General features: G+C 49.8%; 1 protein-coding gene across 1 annotated transcript; it reads left to right on the forward strand.

Moving 5' to 3' along the window:
• The first annotated feature begins 5 nt into the window (after positions 1-5).
• SNRNP200 (small nuclear ribonucleoprotein U5 subunit 200) lies at positions 6-26,933 on the forward strand. The gene is made up of 45 exons (XM_004277787.4): positions 6-166; positions 687-850; positions 2,310-2,481; positions 3,456-3,648; positions 4,720-4,775; positions 5,955-6,053; positions 6,459-6,611; positions 6,717-6,816; positions 6,980-7,116; positions 7,704-7,787; positions 7,879-8,052; positions 8,341-8,478; positions 8,708-8,863; positions 9,429-9,599; positions 11,074-11,267; positions 11,486-11,609; positions 12,606-12,755; positions 12,992-13,102; positions 13,663-13,794; positions 13,964-14,152; positions 14,511-14,708; positions 15,112-15,264; positions 15,377-15,457; positions 15,803-15,886; positions 16,538-16,644; positions 16,951-17,069; positions 17,363-17,517; positions 17,632-17,821; positions 17,987-18,160; positions 19,131-19,291; positions 19,600-19,827; positions 20,165-20,356; positions 20,447-20,625; positions 20,818-20,969; positions 21,824-21,932; positions 22,481-22,589; positions 23,103-23,292; positions 23,390-23,554; positions 23,786-23,907; positions 24,184-24,327; positions 24,415-24,591; positions 24,871-25,031; positions 25,114-25,195; positions 26,308-26,400; positions 26,498-26,933. Exons 1-45 carry the CDS (start codon positions 122-124, stop codon positions 26,639-26,641), a joined length of 6,411 nt encoding a protein of 2,136 aa, XP_004277835.1. The 5' UTR covers positions 6-121; the 3' UTR covers positions 26,642-26,933.
• The last annotated feature ends 428 nt before the right edge of the window (positions 26,934-27,361 follow it).

Here is a 27,361-nt window from a genome sequence, read left to right on the forward strand (position 1 = left end):
AGTCTCATTCTCCTTCCTGTGCGTCTTTCCTGCGTCAGGCGCGGCGGTAGAGGAGATCGGCGGCTATCTGTAGCGTGTGGTGGGGGGAGCGGAGCTCTGAGACCCCTGAGCATCCGCCGCCATGGCGGATGTGACCGCTCGTAGCCTGCAGTACGAGTACAAGGCGGTGCGTGTGGGCTCGGCGGAGGGCTCTGGGCTGAGGAGGCCGGTGGGGAGCGGGAGGCTGAGGAAGGGAGTTTCACTCTGAAGGCCTACGGGAGAACCGCGAAAGCAGAGGAGAAATCAGGTTCAGGCGAAGGAGGGGGTACACGACGACATGAATAACCCCACTGGTGACTGGGGCGGGCGGGATGGGCTAAGAGCTCTGCTAGGAGTGTTTGTTCCCGGTCCCCTCGGCGCTGTTCCCGACCCCTTTCGTATGTCATCTCCAACGTGCCCGACAGTGTTCCTTGGGCGGAGTTATGAGCAGTGTTAGGAGCAAGGATTGTTCTAACGATTTGATTGCCCTTCGCTCATGCGCAATTATATGATGCGCTTCTTAAGGAAAACATCTTTTTATTCCGACTAGTGATTTTTGTCACTTTTTTGCCCCAGTTCTTACTTCCTTTGTTATCAGCTGGTATCCCTTTGGTCCCGGCATTGGTCCTGCTCCTGTCAGAGTTTCGATAACACTGTGATCTTTTCAGAACTCGAATCTTGTCCTCCAAGCTGACCGCTCTCTCATTGACCGGACCCGCCGGGATGAACCCACAGGAGAGGTTCTGTCCCTGGTTGGGAAGCTCGAGGGCACCCGGATGGGAGATAAGGCTCAACGGACGAAACCACAGATGCAAGAGGAAAGAAGAGCCAAGTGAGTAGCAGAGGGAAAATGATTTTTCTTCAGACCCTAAGTCCATTTTCCCTTGGCATTTGAGCAGTGTTTTTTTTTTGCTGAATTGCTTGGTGCAAGTGAGATGTCAGTGACATTAAAACAATTCAGTAAAGATAAAAGCAGAACATAAGAATCGAAAGGTTCTTTGGCCTAAACAAGTGTATCTGAAGTGGAAAACAACTTTTAGATCTTTTTTCAGCATGTGTTTCTCAACCATAGAGAGATCTTAATTTTCTTCATGGTATTTTGAAGATTCTTGGTAAACTCTTTTTTTTGTTTTTGTTTATCTATTTTACATATAGTAGTTTGTATCTGTTAACCCCCTTTTTTTTTTTTGGCTGCGTTGGGTCTTCGTTGCTGCGCACGGGGGCTACTCTTTGTTGCGGTGCGTGGGCTTCTCATTGCGGTGGCTTCTCTTGTTGCGGAGCATGGGCTCTGAGCGTGCGGGCTCAGTAGTTGTGGCTCACAGGCTCTAGAGCGCAAGCTCAGTAGTTGTGGCATGTGGGCTCAGTAGTTGTGGCTCGCAGGAGAGCGCAGGCTCAGTAGTTGTGGCACACGGGCTTAGCTACTCTGCAGTATGTGGGATCTTCCCGGACCAGGGCTCGAACCCGTGTCCCCTGCATTGGCAGGCGGATTCTTAACCACTGTGCCACCCGGGAAGTCCCGTTAAACTCTTGTCTCAGTAACTCTTCTCACTCTTCTCTTTTATTACTAACTTACCACCCCTACTTCTTTTGTCTGCTGTTGCCCACTTCCAGTTTTGTTGTTATAAACTACCATTCAAGCATGAAAGGCAGGTGTTTTGTTTTGCTTTTTTGTTGTTTTTTTACTTTTGCGGGGTGATATATTTCCAAACTTAAAAAAAATCATTGAACTTTATCTCACTGTTATCTTTCGACCCTCATCGTCTGTGTCTTCCTCTTCTCTCATGATGAAGTTTCAAAAATTCGTAGGCCCGGTTTTGATTAAAGCAGTTGTATTTGAAATGAGTTACGTATCATTGGTCCTCCACTTTGCGGAGTGTGACTTCTTTTCCAGGAATTGATGGCAGTAGATTCCTTTGGAGCTTCGGTTTTCTGGCTAGAAAAAGAAAATATGTCTGAGGGATAAAAAGCTAGTCAAAATCCAATCATATATTGTCATACAAAGTAGAAAGGGTTGTCTCTTTTCAATGAACGTGGAGGATGTCTCATTGTAACATCTAGTGCATCTAGTGAGAGAATGACAGAGTATTCCTTTTCTGTTACTGTGTTCCCTTAAAGAAATACTCGTGCAAGTGACTAAGGCCAAATGGGAATCACTTGCTGAGGTACAGATTTGTGGTTTTATATTACCTGTGTGTCATGGAGCTGAGGGGAGGAGGGTGGGGTGGGCTTCTTTTAGTCTTGCCTTTGAGAGGGAAAGTTCTGCCCGTTCAACATCATACTCTGTCCATTAGGCGAAGAAAGCGTGATGAGGACCGGCATGACATCAACAAGATGAAGGGTTATACTCTGCTCTCGGAGGGCATTGATGAGATGGTGGGCATCATCTACAAGCCCAAAACTAAAGAGACCCGGGAGACCTACGAAGTGCTGCTCAGCTTCATCCAGGCTGCACTTGGGGACCAGGTGAGGCAGCCAGAGGGTGAAGCCATGTTTTTGGAGAGGGAGGAAGTCACACCTGGGAGGCACCAGAGGAACCTTGTCTGTGTATTTTCCTGTGTGGGCCATACCGATACGCAGAAGTGGCTCATATTTATAGAGCACTTACTTTATATGGGATAGCATTTTACATGTCTTCTCTCTTTCAGTTCTCATGTTAGCTCTATGACTAGGTGCTATTAATACTTACTTTCCATTCTACAGAAGAGAGGTGTGAGGCAAAGGATACTTAAGTAATCTTCCCAAGTCACAGAGTAGTGTTTGGCAGACCCAGGATGTAAGCCCGGGTAGTTTATATCCAGAATCTGTGCTCTTAGCATTGTACATGTAATTAGATTAAGGACCTCTGTGAGTCTCTGAGAGACGCTGGTGAGGTGGCTGCTAGAGGAGGTGAGGATAAAGAATGACCACAAGTTAGGCAGGCTAGGGCAGGACTGCAGAGCGCCTCTCCCGTCGGGAGAGATGTGGCACACTGCTGTGGAAGCCGTGTCTGTCTTCCTAAGACCACTTACCTGATTTTTTGAAACAGATGAGTCTTCCTTCAATTGTGTGACCTTTCGTGGCAGTTTTTTTTTTTCTTTTCCTTGTGGTACGCGGGCCTCTCACCGCTGCGGCCTCTCCCGCTGCGGAGCACAGGCCCTGGACACGCTGGCCCAGTGACCATGGCTCAGGGGCCCAGCCGCTCCGTGGCATGTGGGATCCTCCCAGACCGGGGCACGAACCCGCGTCCCCTGCATCGGCAGGCGGACTCTCAACTACTGCGCCCCCAGGGAAGCCCGATGTGGCATTTTTAAATTAACATTAGTGAAAATGGTGGGAACCTGGTATGCAGGTTTTAAAGAGATACAGCTCTTCACATCCTATTGTCACGTAAAGTTGGTCAGTGATGTTCTATGTCTTTGTCTAGTTGTTCTAAATTTTTCTTTTTTTTTTTTTGCCAGCCACGTGATATCCTTTGTGGGGCAGCTGATGAAGTTCTAGCTGTTTTAAAGAATGAAAAGCTTCGGGACAAGGAAAGGAGAAAGGAGATTGATCTGCTGCTGGGTCAGACAGATGATACAAGATACCATGTGTTAGTGAACCTGGGTAAAAAGATCACAGACTATGGTGGAGACAAGGAAATCCAGAATATGGGTAAGTGAGCTGTTTGTGTCCTGACGATATGAACTGGGTGCTCGTTGACCCCTAATGTGATCTTCTAGCCTCAGCCATTAAAGTATCTGAAAGATGCTTTAAAAGGTTTCCAGGGCTTCCCTGGTGGCTCAGTGGTTGAGAGTCCGCCTGCCGATGCAGGGGACACAGGTTCGTGCCCCGGTCCGGGAAGATCCCACATGCCGCGGAGCGGCTGGGCCCGTGAGCCGTGGCCGCTGAGCCTGCGTTTCCAGAGCCTGTGCTCCGCAACGGGAGAGGCCACAACAGTGAGAGGCCCGCGTACCGCAAAAAAAAAAAAAAAAAAAAAAAAAAAAAGGTTTCCATAACCTATTTGGTGTTTTTGGAGGGGTTATGATTGATGGACACCAGAATCCCTTGATTCCGGGAGCCATTTCTTATTCTGAGACCCTTTTATTGTATAGAACATGGGAGAAAACTTGGAGAGGGCCTGGGTGGAGGGTGGACAGGCAGAGCAGGGCCGTTTCTACGGCCGGCAGATTGGAGCAGGCCTTGCTGGTGGCAGCACAGAAGGCTCTCTTTTTTTTTTTTTTTGTAAATTTATTTTATTTATTTTTGGCTGCATTGGATGATCGTTGCCGTGTGTGGGCTTTCTCTGGTTGCATCGAGCGGGGGCTACTCTTCATTGCAGTGCGCGTGTTTCTCATTGCAATGGCTTCTCTTGTTGCGGAGCACGGGCTCTAGGCGCGTGGGCTTCGTTAGTTGTGGCACGTGGGCTCAGTAGTTGTGGCTCGTGAGCTCCAGAGATCAGGCTCAGTAGCTATGGCACATGGGCTTAGTTGCTCTGTTGCATGTGGGATCTTCCTGGACCAGAGATCAAACCCATGTCCCCTGCATTGGCAGGCGGATTCTTAACCACTGCACCACCAGGGAAGCCCCAGGCTCTCTTATGTTGATCATTTGTCTGTTAGTCCTTAGACCTTAGGCCTGTCTTGAGGAGAGGCAAGTCAGGCAGTTAGGGAGGAAATTAACTCCCTAGTGCCTCATTTTACTAACTGTTCCCTGTCCTCTTTTTCTAATCCCTCACCGTTTCAGATGACAACATTGATGAGACGTATGGTGTGAATGTACAGTTTGAGTCTGATGAGGAGGTAAGTGATAAGCAAACAGACCCAGTCTCGTCTGTTTGTTAAGGTGAAGGGACCACTTCTGATGTAAAGAAGTGCCCTAACTTAAGCCAGATAAGTTTTGTGTGTTGTATTGGTGTCAAACTTGGGCATAAATATTATTTCGCTGAAAAATTGTTATGGTTATTTTTTGGCTTTATAAAGCAAATTTGAACTTATAAATGTAAATTAATACAATAATTGAACATAAACCAAGTGGGTCAGGAAAAAGAAAGAAAAAAAGGTAAGTATAGCGTATACTTCATTTTGGGAATGTGTTGTCCCGTTTTACTGCATTTTAACCATACTGTGATAATTTTCCTCTTTCCAGTACTGTGTCCTACTGCCAATTTCAAAAAAAAAAATGCACATTTGCCACAGAGCATGGGCATATTTTGTACGTGGTTGTTTCAGTAACAGTTGCAACAGCCACTGAGGTTTACCATCTAATTAGAATTTCTTGAATATAACTAATAGGAACAAGTGGGGCACTTGAAAAAATGTGCAGAGCTGCATTCGAGTTCTTATTGGGTGTGTTTGGCTTCCTGAAAGGTAAAACGCCAGCTTTGGGATATCATAAACTAGGACAGGAAGAAGGGGTAGCAAAGGAGAGTCAGGAGAGAGCACCAAAACTGGGAGCCTAGAGGGCTGAATTTTGGTCCTGTATCGGACAGGTCGTTTTGCTTCAGTGTCTCCACCTTTCAAACGATATGATTGAAGTAGATGACTGCTGAGCCCATTTCTCCAGTAGAGTTAGTAAGATTTCTTTATTTTAAGTAGCAACAAACTAAAAGAATGCTTTGCTCATAGCATTCATTCATTGAACAAATGCTTATTATTAAGGACCTGCTTTTAACATGACCCTGTGCTCAGTACATAGTACACCTGTAGGCAGGTATGTGAGTAAAGACAGTAGTGAGCAAGCGAAGTGTGGCCTCTACATTTCTGGCCACTGTGTGCTTTCCCAAGTGTGCTTCTGTATTGGTCCTTCTGGTAAATGTACTCTGGAATGAGGCTGACCCTGGTTCCAGTAAGTTGTTGGTTCCACCGCAGAAGCCTTTGCTCTAACCATGGAGCTTATTTTAAGTGACTTGAGGGAGAGGTTCTGTGGTGATGCCAGGATCAGCTCCAGGTCACGAGTTGGGGTTGGGGCTGTCTCCACAGGAAGGTGATGAAGATGTGTACGGGGAGGTTCGAGAAGAGGCATCGGATGACGACATGGAAGGGGATGAGGCAGTGGTGCGCTGCACCCTCTCGGCTAATGTGAGTACAGCTTGCTCTTGCCCGCCCCTGCAGGGCAAGTTATTTCTGGGTGCAGCACTTCTTTCCCATGCCTAAGTCCTGTCGTGTATTATTTATTAAGCTACCTGTTCATAGGGTGAGCTGTGATAGACATTTCGTGTCTTGATTTTTCTTAAGGTTTCAGTCAGTCACCCTCTTTCTCAAAGGCATGTGTTGATGAAGTCTCGGTGGGTTTGGTGTGCTCATGAACTCAGTATAGCAGATTCGTCATCCCCCCACCCCCCCTCCACCCTCCGCCCCCACCGGAAAGTCCTCAGAAGAGGGTAGGCTGTGGGTGGGTGGCCTGCAGAGCTTTGTTGCTGGATGATAAGAAAGCACATGGGGCAGATGGAGACACAGTGAGCTCAGTGCCTGGTTACTTTGTAGCTTGTGGCCTCAGGCGAACTGATGAGTTCAAAGAAGAAGGATTTGCACCCTCGGGATATTGATGCCTTTTGGCTCCAGCGGCAGCTCAGTCGCTTCTATGATGATGCCATTGTGTCGCAGAAGAAGGCAGATGAAGTCTTGGAGATTTTGAAGGTACAGCCGGGATAATGTTTTTGTGTTCCGTGTGTCTTAGCAGATGGGACAGTGTAGGAAGCAGATGGCTGTGTCCTTAATCGTGGTGTTATCTTCTCCCTGCAGACGGCCAGTGATGACCGGGAATGTGAGAACCAGCTGGTTCTGCTCCTTGGTTTCAACACTTTTGATTTTATTAAGGTGTTGCGGCAGCACAGGATGATGAGTGAGTATGAATGGAGAACGCTTTTGTGTCGTAGGTAGGTGTGTGGTAGAGGTTGTGTTGCTTTCATAGCCTTACCACTTGTTTCATGTATTTTTCTTTCTACCCCAGGGTTGAAGATTGATTTTGTATCTCACCTTCCCTTTCTTCCTTTTGCTGTTGACAGTTTTATACTGTACCTTGCTGGCCAGTGCACAGAGTGAAGCTGAAAAGGAAAGGATCATGGGAAAGATGGAAGCTGACCCAGAGCTGTCCAAGTTCCTCTACCAGCTCCACGAAACGGAGAAGGAGGATCTGATCCGGGTAAGGGATGGGTTGGTTTGTCTGTCTGACTCCTGAGCTAGAGTGTTTGCTTTGGAAAAGAGACACTAGTTAGAAGATTGCAGCAAAAAGCTAAATTCCTGTTAAAGCAGGAAGTTGAAGAAGTGAATTATTTCTCCAGATTCTTTGAGTTTGGTCATTGGTACAGTGTGGAATCAACACCTTCACGCTGGTGTGGTCGAGAGACTGCTGACGTGCTGCTGTCGTCACCAGCACCTGGGCCCTTTGCTGCTTGTTCACACAATAAGTCATGGTGTCTGCTGGTAGTACAGGAATACAATGCATGTTTGCTGAACACAGAACCCACACTCTGTCCCTTAAGGATAGCCCTTGATGCTGCATTGTTGAACGTTGACTTTTGAAATCCCAGGACTATGTATTGTCCCTTGAAAGTGGTTTGATTTCATCATTCTGGTGGTCCTCAACTGTCTGAACGTAAAGGGCCACCTTTCTGTTTCAGGACTTACTAGTCAGCACCTGTGAGTCAAGCTCAGCCAAGGGACTGGAAAGGACAAGAAGCTGGGATGGTGATGAATCGTTGCTATTCTTTCTGTCTTTCTGCATCACAGGAGGAGAGGTCCCGGAGAGAGCGAGTGCGTCAGTCCCGGATGGACACAGATCTGGAAACCATGGATCTGGACCAGGGTGGAGAGGTAGGTACCAAGGCCATTTCCAAGGCTGTGAGGGATGGAAACTCCTTTGCTCAGCTTGCTCACTTTATATTCTTGTTTTTCATACTCCCAGGCACTGGCTCCGCGACAGGTTCTGGACTTGGAGGACCTAGTTTTTACCCAGGGGAGCCACTTCATGGCCAACAAACGCTGTCAGCTTCCTGACGGATCCTTCCGTCGCCAGCGCAAGGGCTATGAAGAGGTGCATGTGCCTGCTCTGAAGCCCAAGCCCTTCGGCTCTGAAGAAGTGAGTGAATTGCTTTTCTAAGTTTTCTGCTCACTTCGCCTCCCTTCCAGTTTGGATTTCCACCCATTGACCACAGTGTGGCCTTGTCTCACAGATAGTTTATTCCAGAAGTGGAAGCTGCTGCAGAGTTTTCCCGTTTTGATTTTGAGCCCTGGGGAAAATACTGATCTCTCTGGTCTGGCCTTTAGTGGAGCGTTATGCAGGGAGGTTGCCGGGAAGTGCAATCTTGCAAAACCACAGTCTGCTCAAGGGTGCTGCTAATGTGATGTGCGTGGCATTTTTTTCTAGCAACTTCTTCCAGTGGAGAAACTGCCCAAGTATGCCCAGGCTGGATTTGAGGGCTTCAAAACACTGAATCGGATCCAGAGTAAGCTCTACCGTGCTGCTCTGGAGACGGATGAGAATCTGCTGCTCTGCGCTCCTACCGTAAGCACTGCCCTGCCTGCTTTTTTCTCGTGGAATGCGGTGTATATTTTAGGTGGCAATATTGTTCATCTCCATCCTTACCCCCTAATTCTTTATTCTTTGGTGGAGGAGATGTTAAATGGTAGGGTAAAATCCACAGGACATGCTCTGTTTTGGTGATAAGCCCTTAGAAATTGGGGTAGTGAGCATAACGAGGTACACAGGCCTTCTTGTCCTTGACCTCCCATAGGGTGCTGGTAAGACCAACGTGGCCCTGATGTCTATGCTCCGAGAGATAGGGAAACACATTAACATGGATGGCACTATCAACGTGGATGACTTCAAGATCATCTACATCGCCCCCATGCGGTCTTTGGTGCAGGAGATGGTGGGCAGTTTTGGAAAGGTAAGGGGATAGAACCTTTCTCCAGAAGATATTGGGGGACAGGCCTGGTGCTTCTCTGCTTCTTACATTAGGGCATTTCTGGAATGCCTTGTGTGGTGTTTTTTTCTCCTTCGAAGGTGGAACTTGACCCAAGTACAGAGTGTTTGTGAAAGGAGAAAGTCCTGGATCTCTTTTGGGCTTTTACAAGGGTTTACCATCTTTTTAATCTTCTCCTTAGCAATTTTCTGCAGTTGGTATCATTTGCATTGTTGGAGTATTTATGAAACACTTACATGGGTGGTTGATAATAGATCTAGTGTTATTCCAGGTCTTTTGTCTGCAAGCTTCCATTTCCCCCTATTGTGTGCAGAGCTCCCAGGGAGCATTTTTCTGCTTCCTTACCCTGCGTGTAAACTTGGATTTGTTTTATAAATAAATGTTCACATGCTCAACCTCATACACTTGATATTTCCCTGAAGGGTTGATACCTACCTCCAGTACCCCACACTCAGACTTCACAGACAGAGAGTGTGGAGTCCAGGCCCCCTCCAAGCATTTTTGCCTGATGTGCCTTTCCTACACCCAGCGCCTGGCCACGTACGGCATCACTGTTGCAGAACTGACTGGAGACCACCAGCTGTGCAAGGAGGAGATTAGCGCCACTCAGATCATCGTCTGCACCCCTGAGAAGTGGGACATCATTACCCGCAAGGGTGGGGAGCGGACCTACACCCAGCTCGTGCGACTCATCATCCTGGTGAGCAGGGGGTCCTTGTGGGAACACAGAGCCCAGGCCTGGTTGAGGAGGGGTTGCTGGGTTTTAATGCTAAACTTTTCTTCAGTGCCTTTCCTCCAGTTACTGGCCTTCGTAATGGCAGCTATTGTCCGCATTGCTCTTACTGCTAAATGAGAATCTGCACCGAATTGAAACACTTCCCAGTAGGTGCATGCTCTTTGCCATATCATTTATGCTTTTTTTATGTCAAATATTTTGAAATAAATGTAAACAGACAATTGAAAAAACTATTGATACTTATGTCCTCCCAGAACATTAAAGGGCTTTATAAAGAATCCATTCTCAGAGAGAATGAGTAAGGAGTCAGGATATTGTGTCCTGTATACACAGAAGCCCCCAGGGAGGAATGACAGTCTGAGTGCGGTTTCTTTTGGTTGTCTGGGGAAGCAGAAAGGAGACCTTGCATGTTGATTTGCAGCATTCTAGAGCAGGGTTGGCAATCTGTGGCTACTGATTTTTGTTTTATTGGAACACAGCCATACCCATTTGCATATTGTTCACAGTTACTTTTGTGCTGCAGTGACAGAATTGAGTATTTGTAACAGAGACTGTATGGCCCACAAGCCTAAAATACTGACTCTCTGGCCTTCAAGAAAAAATTTGCTAGCCCCTGCTTAGAGTCTGCTACTCAAAGTCTTGTTAGAAATTCAGAGTCCTGGGACTTCCCTGGTGGCACAGTGGATAAGACTCCGTGCTCCCAATGCAGTGGGTCTGGGTTTGATCCTTGGTCAGGGAACTAGATCCCACATACATGCCTCAACCAAGAGTCCGCATGCTGCAACTAAGAAGTCAGCATGCTGCAACTAAAGATTCCCACGTGCTGCAAGAAAGATCCTGCGTGCCACAACTAAGACCCAGCACAGCCAAAATAAATATTTTTTTTAAAAAAGAAAGAAATGCAGAGTCCCTGTCCCCACTCCCACTTGCTGAAATACAATCTGCATTTTAATAAGATCCCCTCCTGCCTTGTGTGCCTGCTGAAATTTGAGAAGCACTGCCTTAGGCTATGTGGATCCTTCATTTGATGGTTCAGAGTCTTCATTTGATACAGTTCGTTCTTGGTAAAGATAACTGCCCAGAGGTAAAACCTTATTTGATATAAATATGATCTGATCAGAAGCTTTATCTTTAGTAAAGGAATTTTCCTTTGAGTGGAGTTCTGAATTCATTTACCCGAAGTATCAGATTTTCTTACCGTAAAGCATTGTTTCAGTGAACTGTAGCAAAGCAGCCCGTGGTTGGAGCATGTTATTTCCTGGGGTATTTCATGGTGAATATCATCTCATCCTTTGGGTTTCCCTGGCCTTGGGATCCCTTTTCTTGTCTTCTTTATTTGGCATATTAGGTGTATACCTACAAAATGGGAATACTCTTCAGGAAAGGGGGCCACATTTCTCTAGTCCTACAGGTAATTTGCTGCCCTCCCATTCCTTAGGATGAGATCCATCTTCTCCACGATGACAGAGGTCCTGTCTTAGAAGCGTTGGTGGCCAGGACCATCCGGAACATTGAGATGACCCAAGAGGATGTCCGACTCATCGGTCTTAGTGCCACCCTCCCCAACTATGAAGATGTGGCCACCTTTCTGCGTGTGGACCCTGCCAAGGGTCTCTTCTACTTCGACAACAGGTATAAGAAAAGACTGGGAGAAGTTTAACCAGGGTGACCTTCCTGCTATCCTTCTTTTCCAAGGAGCTCTGTTAGATTGGGTTTTAGAATGGCCTTTGGGTTTTGATGTGATACGAATCCAAAAAGAGGAATATTGCTCCCTGGCAGTGAAAAGGACTGTTTATTTCCTCAGTACTTTTGTCTCAGAAGCCTAATTTGTCTAACTGTTGAACTTCTAGCTTCCGCCCAGTGCCTCTAGAACAGACTTACGTGGGCATTACGGAGAAAAAAGCTATCAAGCGTTTCCAGATCATGAACGAAATTGTCTATGAGAAAATCATGGAACATGCTGGAAAAAATCAGGTCTGTCATGGTTTCTCATTATTCTTGAACTCTGTTCTTTTGAATTTTTGACTTACTGATAGCCAAGCAAGACTGACTAAGATAAAGAGAGAAGACACAAAACAAATCACCAGTACCAGAAACAAAATGGGGTATTACTACAGAATCTGTTACATTTGAAAGGATAGTAAAGGAATACTGTGAACAACTTTACACATGGATTTGACAGCCTAAAGGAAATGGGCCTATTTCTCAAAAACAACCAACTACCAAAACAGCCTTGATGAAATAGATAATCTGAATTGTCCTGTAACCATTAAAGAAATTGAATTTGTAATTTAAAAACTCAAAAAGGAAATCACCAGGCACAAATAATTAATTTGTCTATCTACATTATCAAGGGTTCTTCCATAAAAGATTTGGGTGACATATACTAAAAACATAGCAAAAATAAAGATAAAAATTAAAAACTAGTGAAAGGGCATTTTACTAGTAAGTATGATCTAATTTTTTTATGGAACATTGAATATTTTGCCTGATTAAAAAAACATAAGAATTTACATGAAGACACAAATCTTTTCTTGGCACTAAATACTTGGAGGACTTTATTTCCTACAAAATAGTGCCTGTCTCATACTGAGACTTACTTCCTAAGTCCATTTATAAAGGCCAGTGCCCGTTATTTTATATAACATTTTAGCAGCTGAGAATCTCATCAGGTACCTGAACACAAATTAATTGAGGTTCCTGAATGTGCATTCATATTATATTTAAACTTGCTGTTTAAAGATGGGGTGCTAAGAGTTAGTTTAGTGTCCCAGTTACAGGACCCTCATCACTGTGCTTGGTAGGTTCGTTCGCTTAGGGTCTTGCGGGCACTGTTAGGCTTCTGAGCCAGACCTCAGTTTCTTGCCTGATCGTGGTGCAGCCTCTACTTCTGCTGCTGGTTCCTCAGGGGCGTGGGGGTGACTGTCAGAGTGTGTCTCTTGACTGTGGAAAACTGTGGCTTCTACTCAGGTGCTGGTGTTTGTCCACTCCCGGAAGGAGACTGGGAAGACGGCCAGGGCCATCCGGGACATGTGCCTGGAGAAGGACACGCTGGGTCTGTTTCTGAGAGAGGGCTCGGCCTCCACAGAAGTCCTTCGGACAGAAGCCGAGCAGTGCAAGGTGAGGCGAGACAGGCCCAGCTCTCTCATTCCTACCTGGTAACTGGCTCAATCCGAGTTGTCCCAGTGGTCCTCCAGGAGTGTGAGGTGGTGCTCTTTCACACAGGGTGAGGTTTGATTGGCTGTGGATATGTGGATAGGTGAGGGGCAGAGTCTCAGCTGAAGAGATTTGCTTCGTCTCTGGGGGAGTTCCTTCAGGAAGGCTCACCTCATCACCTATTCTCTTCTGTTTCCCAGAACCTGGAGCTGAAGGATCTCCTGCCCTATGGCTTTGCTATTCATCACGCGGGCATGACCAGAGTTGACCGGACACTCGTAGAGGATCTTTTTGCTGATAAACACATTCAGGTGAGGGTGGGCAAAGCACAGACGGAGAAGACGGGAAATATCGGAGGTTGTGCCGTATGTTTGTGCCTGGTACTTCGTTGTTTCAGGCTCAGGTAAACCAGGTCGGAGGGTTGGGTAGGTACAGTCAGTGTAGTGTCATACCACCTCTCCCATCTCTTCACATCCTGCATGCGGGAAGATGAGTGAGTTCAGGAAAGCACCTGAGAAGCCCAGCAAAGCAAGCATGTTGGTGACTCCAGATATTGTCAGACATAGGTCAGGACCTTGTTCATTCCCTGTCTCAGGAGAGCCCATACTTTAACTTGTTTAGTAACCTTAAGTTGATTCATATAGGTCTGCATATCTGTCTCTTAAGTGTCTCTAGAACCTTGAAATGTTGATTCTCTAAGAGATGAGGAACCCAAGGACTCCTTTCCTCTTTATTCTGGTGTTACGTTGGCAAGTATGGGACCCACCTTGGTGCTGCAAGAAGCTCTGAGGCCAGTTGCCTGGAGAAGTTGAGGATAGTAATCCATGGTGGTAACGTCCGTTTTCCTTATTACCTTGCCTTGCCTCTGTAGGTTTTAGTTTCCACGGCAACCCTGGCTTGGGGTGTGAATCTCCCCGCGCATACCGTCATCATCAAAGGCACCCAGGTGTACAGTCCAGAGAAGGGGCGCTGGACAGAACTGGGGGCACTGGACATCCTGCAGGTATGGAACTTTTGAGTTTATTCTCAGTGGGGAAAAGCATGCTGTGTTTTATACACAGGAGGTCCAAAAGATGGCAGATGGAAGGCGAGGTTCCATAATGTAGAAGCCTGGAATCAAACCCAGGAGCTCTGTGGCCATAGCCGTCTTGGTTGCTCTCTCTGACCTATAGATGCTGGGACGAGCAGGAAGACCTCAGTATGACACCAAGGGCGAAGGCATACTCATCACTTCTCATGGGGAGCTGCAGTACTACCTGTCCCTCCTCAATCAGCAGCTTCCTATTGAGAGCCAGATGGTATCAAAGCTGCCTGACATGCTCAACGCGGAAATCGTGCTGGGGAATGTCCAGAACGCAAAGGTAGGGGAGGGCTTTGTCCTTGGCGCCTCTTATCTTCTCCAGAGAGGCCAGGGTACCAGGAGTGAGGTGGTCTCGGTCATTGTGCTGTGGGCCTCAGCACCAGGGTCCTCCAGCCCTGGGCCCCACTTCTCTCAGTGTAAGCAGGCTCTCAGGCTTCTTGGGTCTCTGGCTGACAATTTCCCTTGTTGCCAAAATCTTAGAAAGGACTCTGTTTTCTTAATAATGAAATACTATAAACGTTCACAAGACAGTATAATACATATCGTCATAGTTGGGAATTAACATCTAAGTGCTCTGTGGGAGCTTTTCACTTGGACATCAGCTCTGCATGCTAAGGCCCATGATCTGTTTCTTACAGGATGCAGTGAACTGGCTGGGCTACGCCTACCTGTATATCCGAATGCTCCGATCCCCAACCCTCTATGGCATCTCTCATGATGACCTCAAGGGAGATCCCCTGCTGGACCAGCGCCGACTGGATCTGGTTCATACTGCTGCCTTGATGCTGGATAAGAACAATCTGGTCAAGTACGACAAGAAGACGGGCAACTTCCAGGTGAGTGGGCTGAGGGACGGAGGTCCCTGCAGAAGTTGTAGCCCCAGGAGACAATTTTTCAGATCACTGTCTTGATTCAAGTACTGCCTAATTGCCCACTGCTTGGAACAGCAGAAAAACAAGTGGCATTGGACTGTGCCCTTTGAACCTAGGAACTTCTAAAATGGTGTAAAACCTGACGGTGCTTCCTTTCCATATCTTGAGCTGTGGCAGCTGATCTAGCTCTCTTGCCTGTGTGGGCATCAAGTCACACTATAGGTCAGTTTATTGGGCCATCCTTCTTCCTGTGCTTGGGCCAGGCACTTGTATTGCTGTGTGTTCACTCAGTGGGCACCTCTTGTCCACAGTGAGAGGTTGCCGCTTGTTAATGATAAGCTTTGGATTGAGTCTTCCTTCTTTGTAGGTGACAGAACTCGGTCGTATAGCCAGCCACTACTACATCACCAATGATACGGTACAGACCTACAACCAGCTGCTAAAGCCCACCCTGAGTGAGATTGAGCTTTTCAGAGTCTTCTCCTTGTCCTCAGAGTTCAAGAACATCACTGTGAGAGAAGTGAGTCCACTCAGCGTGTTGGAACTGGAAGTTGGTACCCACTGCCACGTCACTGGTTGGTTCTCTCCTTGGCCTCCTGGCTTTTTCTTGACCTGTTTCCTTCTTGTGGCAGGAGGAGAAGCTGGAGCTGCAGAAGTTGCTGGAGAGGGTGCCCATCCCTGTAAAGGAGAGCATTGAGGAACCCAGTGCGAAGGTGAGCCCAGCTCCTCTCTGCTTGGGGTAAGGGTCAGGTGGTTTTCCTGATCTTCTAAAAGATGAACCTTAGAAAAGAATTAAAAAAATAAAAAGATAAAATAAATAAAAATAAAAGATGACCCTTGAGTTTGGGTTTGTTCTTGGTAATCTGCTCAGTTCTCCGAGTTTCTGCATCCTTCTCACATGTTCTTTTTTACATGGAGTAACAATTATTTAATGTCTGCAAATCAAGAGCTCTAGAAGGTCTTACCTGGCATGGATGCCCAGAGCAGAAATGTATTCACTTTTTCGGATGGTTCAATCAGTGATCGGCCTCCTTCTGGCTGATTTTGCTTTTTTCCAGATCAATGTGCTTCTCCAAGCTTTCATCTCGCAATTGAAATTGGAGGGCTTTGCGTTGATGGCCGACATGGTATATGTTACCCAGGTGAGAGCAGGGTTGTGCCACCCCTGATAAGTTCCCATCCCGTGTTCTGTGTGTGTCTGGTAAAAAGTAGGCCTGACACTAGTGAGGGAGAAGGAATGCTGAGTTGTGCCCCAGGTGGCTTGTTGGCTGGTGCGTGTGTGGTACGGCCGCTCTGTTTTACTGATCTTGAGCACGTGGGAAGGTGAGGCCTTTACAGAGATGCTGGGGAGGCTCCATGTGGAGATCGCAAGACACGGTGTCTGCTTCCCTGTGAAGACAGACTTCCCATTACAGCTGCTGGGCTCCTAAATACACCCAGAAATGGCAAAAGGCTTTAATAACTACTCTTTGTCTTTTTCTCAGGGCAAGTCACTAACACCCTTACTCTTGCTAGGACACTAAATGCTAAATGAGTCAAAAGCCTTAAGACCAGGCAGTGAGTGGAAGGTTACAATGCTGGGCGCGGAGCTCTAGCTGCGCTTCTCTGACTGTCCTGCGTCAGCCAGCGTCTGCTGGGGGTGGGGATGGGTCATGACAGAAGGACTTGGGTTTTGAGTTGGTGTAGCTGGTCGTATCAGAGCTTGAGGTAATTAAACCCTGTGTCGGGTGGCTGCATTATTAGGTCTGGGGACAGTGTGGACTTGACAGGGGGAATGCTTCATCTTTCCCCAGTCGGCTGGCCGGTTGATGCGTGCCATCTTTGAAATTGTCCTGAACCGAGGCTGGGCACAGCTTACAGACAAGACCCTGAACCTCTGCAAGATGATTGACAAACGCATGTAAGGCCCAGTGAGCTGGAAGCTGGTCACAGGGTGGGGGTCCCCGGGCCGAGGGTGTGGTGGGAAAGCCTTAGAGCGCATCAGATCTCGCCCTGATGTGTGAAATATGCAGCTGGGTGAAAGTTGAGAAGGGGGCAGGCCCTTTGGGGTGCAGCTGAGGAGTCGGGGAGGGTGGCATAGTTGGAGATGTCTGTCTTCAGTATTCGTGTTCTGTGGGTCACAGCTCATCCGTTGGAAGCCGTGAGGAGGGCAGTTGGTTCCAGGCCCCGCACAAGGGACTGATAGCTCTGTTTCCTTCCTGGACAGGTGGCAGTCCATGTGTCCTCTGCGCCAGTTCCGGAAACTCCCTGAGGAAGTAGTGAAGAAGATCGAGAAGAAAAACTTCCCTTTTGAGCGCCTGTATGACCTGAATCACAATGAGATAGGTGCGTGGGAAGGCATCCCGCTCATCCGCACAGCTCAGATGTCTCCCTAAGCCTGCCTGCTTTCCAGTTCCTAGGCCTAGTGCCCTGACATCCTGGGCTCGCTTGTCTTGTCCCACTAGCAGTAGGCTTGCTCTTGGTCTCGGGGCTTTGAATCTTCTGGGCCCACTGAGAGTGGAGGGAAGAGCCTGCCCTTCTGGAGTGGAATCCGCCCGTTCCCCTTGGTGGCCGTCAGGGCTGCGTTTGCAGGTACCTCAGGCTGGGCTGCAGCCCTGTGCTCTCTTGTGTCCTCGTAGGGGAGCTTATCCGCATGCCCAAGATGGGGAAGACCATCCACAAATACGTCCACCTGTTCCCCAAGCTGGAGTTGTCGGTGCATCTGCAGCCTATCACGCGCTCCACGCTGAAGGTGGAGCTGACCATCACACCCGACTTCCAGTGGGATGAAAAGGTCAGGCTGTGTGAGGCGCAGGGGCCTGGTTTCAGAGGGATCTTGAGGAGAACGGAATTGGAGGGCTGAGTTACCGCCAGCTCATGCTCCTGTCACTTGTGCCCCTGTGGGCAGGTCCATGGTTCCTCAGAGGCGTTCTGGATTCTGGTGGAGGATGTGGACAGCGAGGTGATCCTGCACCACGAGTACTTCCTACTCAAGGCCAAGTATGCGCAGGACGAGCACCTCATTACGTTCTTCGTGCCTGTCTTTGAACCGCTGCCCCCTCAGTACTTCATCCGTGTGGTGTCTGACCGCTGGCTCTGTGAGTGCGTCTCCTCTGCAGGGTCCCCTGGGCCAGGTCCTCCCGGGGCAGTTAGATGAGTGTCTTGCCCCTTGTACTGGGCCAGACTTGGTTGGGGAGAGTGCTGTGTATGCTGCCTTGGGGTTCCCAGTGTGCTGACTGCCCTTCCCGTTTCTTTTCTGGCAGCTTGTGAGACCCAACTGCCTGTCTCTTTCCGGCACCTGATCCTACCAGAGAAGTACCCACCCCCAACCGAGCTTCTGGACCTGCAGCCCTTGCCCGTGTCTGCCCTGAGAAACAGTGCCTTTGAGAGCCTTTACCAAGATAAATTTCCTTTCTTCAACCCCATCCAGACCCAGGGTAGGTGTTTCCATTTCCAGGCGGGCGGTTCCTTTGGAGGCCTTTTAAGGTCCCCTGGAGACAGGTAGGTTCTGCGGGAGGAGGGGGAGGAGGGCCCTCAGGTGCTTGGCAGGAGTGGGAGCTCATCAGTGCCAACTGTTGGAGCAGCCAGGACGTTTTCCGTTCTCAGAAGCCCTTGGTTACTATTAGATTTGCTTCGCTTCTTTGCACGTCTCCCTGAGGAGGGTTGGTAGAGCAGGTCTTATTATCACGGTGCACTGTCATTTCTCAGGCTCAGGAGGCTCCAGTATTGAACCAGAGTGTGCAGCGTTGACCGAGGCCTCCTCTGCCTTCATTGCTGTAAACGACAGCTGTGTTCGCAGAGCACGCCCCATGTTCTAAGTACTCTGGGCTGGGTGCACCCCAAGTGTTTTCTCTTTCATTCCTTCCACAATCCTGTTTGAGATACCAGCAAACAGGGATTTACCATTTGAGATACTACCATCAGTGTCCTGTTCTACAGATGAGGAAACCGAGGCAGGGAGAGGCACCCCAATTGAACCAGCTAATAAATAGTAGAACTTGATTTTAACCCAGTCTGGATGCCAGGGCTTACGTATTAGGCTCTTTACCTTCTCTGTGTACTTGACTCTTTCCAGGAAACACAGGAGAGGGTTGGAGGGGCAGAGGAGGGGAGCCAGTTCCCCTTGGTTCGGCATCCTGTCCCTGAGAAGCAAGGAGGGAGCCCTGACCTCCTTTGCTTCTGTTGTCCTCCTGCAAATCTCCAGGGGCCCTGAACTCTTGATCTTGGTCCCTTCTCCTCCTCTTGTGTGGGAAGGAGCGGATGAAGGGGAGAGATGTCGCAGGCCCAACTGCAGCTGGGGGCCGTGTGCCATCACCTCTCATGGTTGCCATTCTGGGCTGACTGGCTGAGTTTCCTGCGTGTCCGAGTCTCTCTCAGTGTTCACGCTGCCTCTCTGTCGCTTCTCAGTGTTTAACACCGTGTACAACAGCGATGACAACGTGTTTGTGGGGGCCCCCACGGGCAGCGGGAAGACCATCTGTGCGGAGTTCGCCATCCTGCGGATGCTGCTGCAGAACTCGGAGGGGCGCTGTGTCTACATCACCCCCATGGAGGCTCTGGCGGAGCAGGTGTGTCACGTGTGAATTTTCCCAGAAACCGTTTTCATCTCTGAGTCCACATCAAGGTTTTCTGAGCCCTGAAATTTGCAGAGCCAACTGGGGCAAGACTTTGCCTGCTGGTGGCCATTTCCGCAGTCGTATACTAAAGGGAAGCTCTCCGGTCACTTATAGGTTGGTGTGTGATTACGAAGTATTTAGCTTGAGATCTCCAGGGTGACAGGCCTCTGTGTTTGGCTTCCCACGTTTTTCTCATAATTCATGAACTGAAGCCTGACGTGGCCTGATGTTTTTCTGCCCTCCCGCTGCCCGCCTGCCAGGTGTACATGGACTGGTACGAGAAGTTCCAGGATAGGCTCAACAAGAAGGTGGTGCTCCTGACGGGGGAGACCAGCACGGACCTGAAGCTTCTGGGCAAAGGCAACATCATCATCAGCACCCCCGAGAAGTGGGACATCCTTTCCCGGCGGTGGAAGCAGCGCAAGAATGTCCAGAACATCAACCTCTTCGTGGTGGATGAGGTCCACCTTATCGGGGGCGAGAATGGGGTATGGCTTGACCTTGCAGCATAGGAGCGGGGCTGGGACCAGCAGAGTAGCCTTGGCCTTGGGCCTTAGGTGAGGGCCAGAGACTAGGGCTTCTCCCAAGAGGATTCTGCCCATCACCTTATTCTGAAAGGATGATCTGAGACTTTTCTGTAGTTTTCTTGGAGAGTACCATTGCTTAGTGGAGATTGGCTGTGGAGGAGGTGAACCCAAAGACGGGAGAGCCCCTAATCACAAGGAAGAGTTAGGAGATCATCTCGAGGTTGTTGGGCTCCACACGAAGGTAGCTCAGGGCTGAGGATGGAGCGCCGGGCCTGCAGTGACTCCCGCCCCTTTTCAGCCCGTGCTGGAGGTGATCTGCTCCCGGATGCGCTACATCTCCTCCCAGATCGAGAGGCCCATTCGCATTGTGGCCCTCAGCTCCTCGCTCTCGAACGCAAAGGACGTGGCCCACTGGCTGGGGTGCAGCGCCACCTCCACCTTCAACTTCCACCCAAACGTGCGCCCCGTGCCCTTGGAGCTGCACATCCAGGTGGGACCCGCTCTTCCCGTTCCCACGTGGCCTCATGACGTCCTGGGCTCCCTGGGTTTGTAACCTCCTTTCTTCCTCCTCGGTCTCCAGGGCTTCAACATTAGCCACACGCAGACTCGCCTGCTGTCCATGGCCAAGCCTGTGTACCACGCCATCACCAAGCACTCGCCCAAGAAGCCCGTCATTGTCTTCGTTCCATCTCGCAAGCAGACGCGCCTCACCGCCATCGACATCCTCACCACGTGTGCGGCCGACATCCAGCGGCAGAGGTGGGCGGGGCCTGGCTCCTGGGGGCCCGTGGGGAGGTGAGGGTTGGCTCAAGTGAGACCGGCCTCCTTCCGGGTGTTCTGTTCACAAGGGTGGGGTGGCCCCCGCCTGGCTCGGGGCTGGGTGACGCACAGCTGGAAGGGTCTCTGGGGGGTGGAAGCGCTCCGGGCTGAGTCAGTGCTCACGCCGCCCAGGTTCCTGCACTGCACGGAGAAGGACCTGATCCCCTACCTGGAGAAGCTGAGTGACAGCACGCTCAAGGAGACGCTGCTAAACGGGGTGGGCTACCTGCACGAGGGGCTCAGCCCCATGGAGCGGCGCCTGGTGGAGCAGCTCTTCAGCTCAGGTAGAGAGCAAGCCTTGAGGCACAGAGTGAGACTAGATCCAGAGGTGTCACGGGGGCGTGTGTTAAACTTCTGGGCGTGGGTGATATTTCTTTACAGCACGTTGGTCATTTTCAAATATTGATACTTACCAGATTATTTTGTCTGTTACCTCATTTGATTTCAGTACCCTTGTGGTGAAGGTGGGACAGATATTACCCCTACTTTCTAGATGAGAAAGCAGGCAGGCACATAAAGTTGTGCTCTTTCAGAACCTGGTTTTTCAGACCAGGACATTTGGCCACTAGACCTGGTTTTCTACGGATTCCAGGCTCAGCAAAGTGTTTGGGCCTCTGTTTCCCTTGGGTGGCTGTGTGCCTCTGTCCCTTGTTGACGTCAGGCATTTCACGCAGAGTATTATTTTGACAGTGCTTAGTGGAGCTGCAGTGGAGATGCTCTTGCCAGAATCATTACTGTCACCCTTTGACCCCTGAATCTGTCTGGTTTGTGGCACCTTCAGAGCTCGATTTTGCTACCATGTACTGAGCCAGCCCGTGGCTGAGTCAGCCTTAGCACTTTCCAGCCAGCAAGGCCCATCTGTCAGGCAGGAGTGTGAACCTAGCTTTCCCTGGGCTTGGGATTCTGTTCCAGGATTACCTCGTTTCCTCCAGGGTAGCTCCCCCAGCAGAGCAACAGTAACATAGAGCCACCTCCTGTAGTACTGAGTTAGCCCCTTAGTCATTAAACCTTGTCCCTGGTAAGCTTTGCTCTGAGTTCTGAAATGTAGCACAAGATAAGCCACTACCTGCCCAGGAGGCAGCAGGTCCTGCCTCAGCCAGGGAGCCCTGTGCTTAGTCTCCTCCCTTCTGCTGCTCAGGGGCTATCCAGGTGGTGGTGGCTTCTCGGAGTCTCTGCTGGGGCATGAATGTGGCCGCCCACCTGGTGATTATCATGGATACCCAGTACTACAACGGCAAGATCCACGCGTGAGTACAGCCGTGCACTTGCTCTGTGTTAGTGGGACCTTCCTTCCTAAGATGAACGTAATACCTGCAAATCCAGAAGTTCACTATTGTGAAGAAAAGGTGTTAGGGAAATAAACAGCTAGCCGAGATTCCACCCCAGCCAGGGTTTTATTTATATGGACTTATTTTTAATGTCTGAACCTGCTTCTAGATTTGGATTTGAGTCGGGTGACTTCATTACTCATGAACTATATAGCTGTAAAGTTTGGAAGCCTGCCTTACATATTAGATCCTTTAATGGGGAGTTATTTGGCTGTTGGCATCAGATGGGTTAATAGCTTTGGTTCAAGGACACTGAGCAACAAAGTAATGACTCTTACACTTGAAAACTAAAGTGATGTATAGATGATACGTGAAACTAGTGCCTGAGCATGGGAACTCGTAAACAGAGTTTTGCTGTGATTGGCCCACGTCTCCCCGTGTTTGCACTTTATTCTTTGACATTTAGGGAGTCAGCCTCCTGAGTGTCTGTTGCTGTGGCTTTGCCTCCTCTCCCCTCCTGTCTCTAGGTACGTGGATTACCCCATCTACGATGTGCTGCAGATGGTGGGACACGCCAATCGCCCTTTGCAGGATGACGAGGGGCGCTGCGTCATCATGTGCCAGGGCTCCAAAAAGGTCAGCCTGGGCCTCTTGCACTGTCTTTTGATCCTGGGCCTCAGAACAGATTCTTTAGTTTCTCTTTCGATAGATGTGTTTACTTATTTTTTTACATTCTGTCTGTCAACTTCTGCCTCTTTTATCTTCCATGTTGCTTTTGTAACAAGCCTCTTGGCTGCGTAGAATTTTGTAGCCTTTGGTTTTTGCTACTGCTGTTGACTCTGTGTGTTGACGTCTTCTCACTCTGGCTGGTTCCATCTTCCCTCATGCTCTCTGCTCAGCATGTGGGACTTGGGGTACCCCCTGTCTCTGCTATAGAAATAACCAGTGATGCCAGTGGGAACAGGCATACACACCCAACTCTCCAGGTCCAGACCCAGCTCACCTTGTCTGTGCAACTGGTTTCTTCCATTTTGATTAGCTGTGTCTGTTTGTCACATAGGGGCCGCATTTTCCCTTGGCTTTTTTTTCCCCTTGATCTACCTCTGTGACCATATTGTCATTGACTCTCTATTATCTTCTTTCCCATAGGATTTCTTCAAAAAGTTCTTATATGAGCCTTTGCCAGTAGAGTCTCACCTGGACCACTGTATGCATGACCACTTCAATGCTGAGATTGTCACCAAGACCATTGAGAACAAGCAGGACGCCGTGGACTACCTCACCTGGACCTTTCTGTACCGCCGCATGACACAGAACCCCAATTATTACAACCTGCAGGGTCAGTGGCTTTGGAGCATAACCTTATCCTTTTGCGGTTTTCACAGCCCTTGCTCGCCATCTCCCTGTGACTCCCCACTTAGCTCTCACCTTCACAGGCATCTCCCATCGTCACCTGTCTGACCACTTGTCGGAGCTCGTGGAACAAACCCTGAGTGACCTGGAGCAGTCCAAGTGCATCAGCATTGAGGACGAGATGGACGTGGCGCCTCTGAACCTGGGCATGATCGCTGCCTACTATTACATCAACTACACCACCATTGGTGAGGGCCAGCAGGGGCTGGGTCTGCAGAGCCTGAGCTAGAGGGATCTCAGGCAGGGTCTGCAGCCCATGGTGGATGAGAGATGATGATGCTTCCAGTGCCCCATCCGGTGTTTGTCGGAGGCACGCATCGCAGGGTGGAGTTGGGGTAGCCCAGGAGTTAACTCTCTCCTCTCTGCTCCTTTTCTGCCTGCTTTGACTGCTCTCAAATCTCCTTCCCTACCTCTCTCAGAGCTATTCAGCATGTCCCTGAATGCCAAGACCAAGGTGCGAGGGCTTATTGAGATCATCTCCAATGCGGCCGAGTATGAGAACATTCCCATCCGGCACCATGAAGACAACCTCCTGCGGCAGGTGAGGGCACCTCAGCTTCAGGAGAACTTCCTCGGAGCTGAAACTTGGCCCGCGTGCCCAGAGCATGCGATGCCCTGTCACCACAGGAAGACACCGACCCCTCCTGCCCCGACCTCCCTCACGCACCTCCACACGTCTCAGCCCCACCACCCCCCCAGGCACCCAGCCACCCCTCTGAGTTTTGAAGGGTTGTGAGCCTGGGATAGGTGCCGCCTGAGAATAGGTCTCAGGTAGGGTCACCTCTTCGTCATCGGCTCTTTTTCTTCCACTTTCCAGTTGGCCCAGAAGGTCCCCCACAAGTTGAATAACCCTAAGTTCAATGACCCGCACGTCAAGACCAACCTGCTTCTGCAGGCTCACCTGTCCCGCATGCAGCTGAGTGCTGAGCTGCAGTCGGATACAGAGGAGATCCTTAGCAAGGTATCGAGGGGGGCGGGGGGAAGCCCGTGTGGCCTGTGAAGCAGCAGTTCCAACCCTGCCTGCTCTTGCTCTCCTGTCCCTGTTCAGGCCATCCGGCTCATCCAGGCCTGTGTGGATGTCCTCTCCAGCAACGGGTGGCTCAGCCCAGCTCTGGCAGCCATGGAGCTGGCCCAGATGGTCACCCAAGCTATGTGGTCCAAGGACTCATACCTGAAACAGCTGCCACACTTCACCTCAGAGCACATCAAACGTTGCACAGACAAGGTGAGCCGGGCCTGGACCCGGGTGGCCGAGGCTGGGAGCCGAGCGTCTTGCACTGGGGGTGGTTATGGAGGGGAGCCTTCTCATTCTGGCCTCTCTGGAGGTGTTAGCCGTGGAGCTGCTAGAGAGCCTGACGGTTGTGGGCCATGTTCTTTCTGAAGCCGTGTCTTCTTTAGATGATCTGATGGCTTAGGAAGTAAAAGTAGCCGCTCTTTGGAGCCACTTTCCTCTGCTGCTAGTGTGCATTCTCTCTTCTTCCCTGACCTCTGACACCCACTGCAGGGGGTGGAGAGTGTTTTTGACATCATGGAGATGGAGGATGAAGAGCGCAACGCATTGCTTCAGCTGTCCGATAGCCAGATCGCAGACGTGGCCCGCTTCTGTAACCGCTACCCCAACATCGAGCTGTCCTACGAGGTGGTGGACAAGGACAGCATCCGCAGGTGAGCCAGAGAGGGCCAGGTGCCCCGCCCCGGGTCCTTGCTGGGCACAGCTGTGACGTGCAACCTGCGTTTCTCCCCACAGTGGTGGGCCGGTTGTGGTGTTGGTGCAGCTGGAGCGAGAGGAGGAAGTCACAGGCCCCGTGATTGCGCCTCTCTTCCCACAGGTGCGTCCTGGGCGTGGCTTCCCAGGGGTCCACTTGAGGCCCTACCGACTGGCTAGAGGCTGGGCTATAAGGGTGCATAGTCACTGAGGGAGGAAATTTAGAGTGATAATGAAGCCACAAGCCTGAGGATTAATCTTGGGGCCACGGGTGTTTTCTGTGGGAGTTTGTGGTGGTGGTTTGCTTTAAGGCAATTTAGGTGACTGGTCGTTATTGAACGCCCCAGTCACGCAGTTGTTGACGTCCGCGGCTGTGAAGAAGCATTTATCTTTAACTCTAAATGGCTCCAGGGGGACTTCCCTGGCGGTCCAGTGGTTAAGACTCTCTGTTACCAATGCAGGGGGCGGGCACGGGTTCGATCCCTGGTTGGGGAACTAAGATCCCACGTGTCACTTGGCCAAAAAAAAAAAAAAAACAAGGTCTCCAGGACAGTTGGGCTTTTCTAGTTGGTGTTTCTTCGCTCTCGTTTCTCACAGCTACTTACTCTGCTTCCAGTGCTTGGTTCTTTACCACCAAAAAGGAAATCTGATCCCTTATATGGGAGAATAGTTGAAGGCTGAGAGGAGAAACCAGATACACTGTAACGTTTTAAGTTTACGAACTACTCGTTTAATAGGCTCTGAGGAAAGAGTGCTTTAAAGTGGAATGCTTGGGTTTTCTGACAGTGGAGCGGCCAGCAGAGGGGGATTCTTGGTAGATGCAGGGCCTACTTTGGATCCTCTCTGCTGGCAGGCTCACCTCCATGTTAACGTGTTTTTCTCCTCCGGCATATATGCCTTTTATTTAAAAGGGTCTCTGAGGAACTCAAAGCTGCGAGGCCCCAAAGACTAGATGTCTAATAGTGGAATCTTGGATTTAGTGTCAGGTACTAAATGGGAGAAGGTACTTTGGGACAAGGAAATGAGGCAGGACCAACAAATGAGTTCATCTGCCTACTTAAAGATTCATGTGAGACACCTCAGGCAGTTTAAAATCTTAGGTATATCCAACTGTAGTTTGGGAAGAAGTTTTAGAAAGCTTTCTTTCTGGGTTCTGGTTTACTTTTGTAACTTTTCTCTTGGTGTCATGATCACCAAATTTTATGTGCTGACTTTGTTGGCTTTTGGTCACTACAGAAACGTGAAGAGGGCTGGTGGGTGGTGATCGGAGATGCCAAGTCGAACAGCCTCATTTCCATCAAGAGGCTGACCCTGCAGCAGAAGGCCAAGGTGAGTGTGTCCGTGGCCCCCGTGTGCTGTGAGATGGGGCAGGCTGAGAGCTCTTCCTGTGTCTGAGCTGGCCCTGAGTTTTGCCTGCTCTCTCCAGGTGAAGCTCGACTTTGTGGCCCCGGCCACTGGCGCCCACAACTACACTCTGTACTTCATGAGCGACGCTTACATGGGATGTGACCAGGAGTACAAATTCAGCGTGGATGTGAAAGAAGCTGAGACAGACAGTGACTCAGACTGAGTCCAGGGGCCTTTGCTCTTGCACAGAGAGAGGAGTTGAACCTGAGTTTGGTACATGTACGCTGTCATGGGACCTCAGTCTTGGAGGCCCGGTCTGTCTGTGTGAGGTCTGGCCAGCCAGTGCCGCCGTGGTCCCAGCCCACCCTACTACTTTCCCCTCCGGCTCCCTTGCCATCCAAACTTCGGATCTAGTGTCTGCAGGTGTCAAGCATAAACTGTGTACACCATTTTTAGGCATGTTCTTTGCAGTTCCTTTTGAGTAACACATTCTAATAAAATGATTTGGAGAAACCGTTTGTCTTTGCAGTGATTCCAGATTAAAAGTTTCCTTTCTCGGACTTCCCTGGTGGTACATTGGTTCAGAATCCGCCTGCTGGTGCAGGGGACACGGGTTCAAGCCCTGGTCCGGGAAGATACCACATGCCGCAGAGCAACTAAGCCCATGCGCCACAACTACTGAGCCTGCGCTCTAGAGCCTGCAAGCCACAACTACTGAGCCTGCGCTCTACAGCTCACGAGCCACAACTACTGAAGCCCATGCACCTAGAGCCTGTGCTCCGCAAGTAGAGAAGCCACCGCGATGAGAAGCCCGCGCGCCACAACGGAGAGTAGCTCCCAGTCGCCGCAACTAGAGAAAGCCCGCGCACAGCAACGAAGACCCAATGCAGCCAAAAAAAAAAAAGTTTCGTTTCTCCAACCTAAGGATTATTTTTTTCAGCCA

This window comes from Orcinus orca, chromosome 13, assembly GCF_937001465.1.
Source record: "Orcinus orca chromosome 13, mOrcOrc1.1, whole genome shotgun sequence".
NCBI classification, from domain to species: domain Eukaryota; kingdom Metazoa; phylum Chordata; class Mammalia; order Artiodactyla; family Delphinidae; genus Orcinus; species Orcinus orca.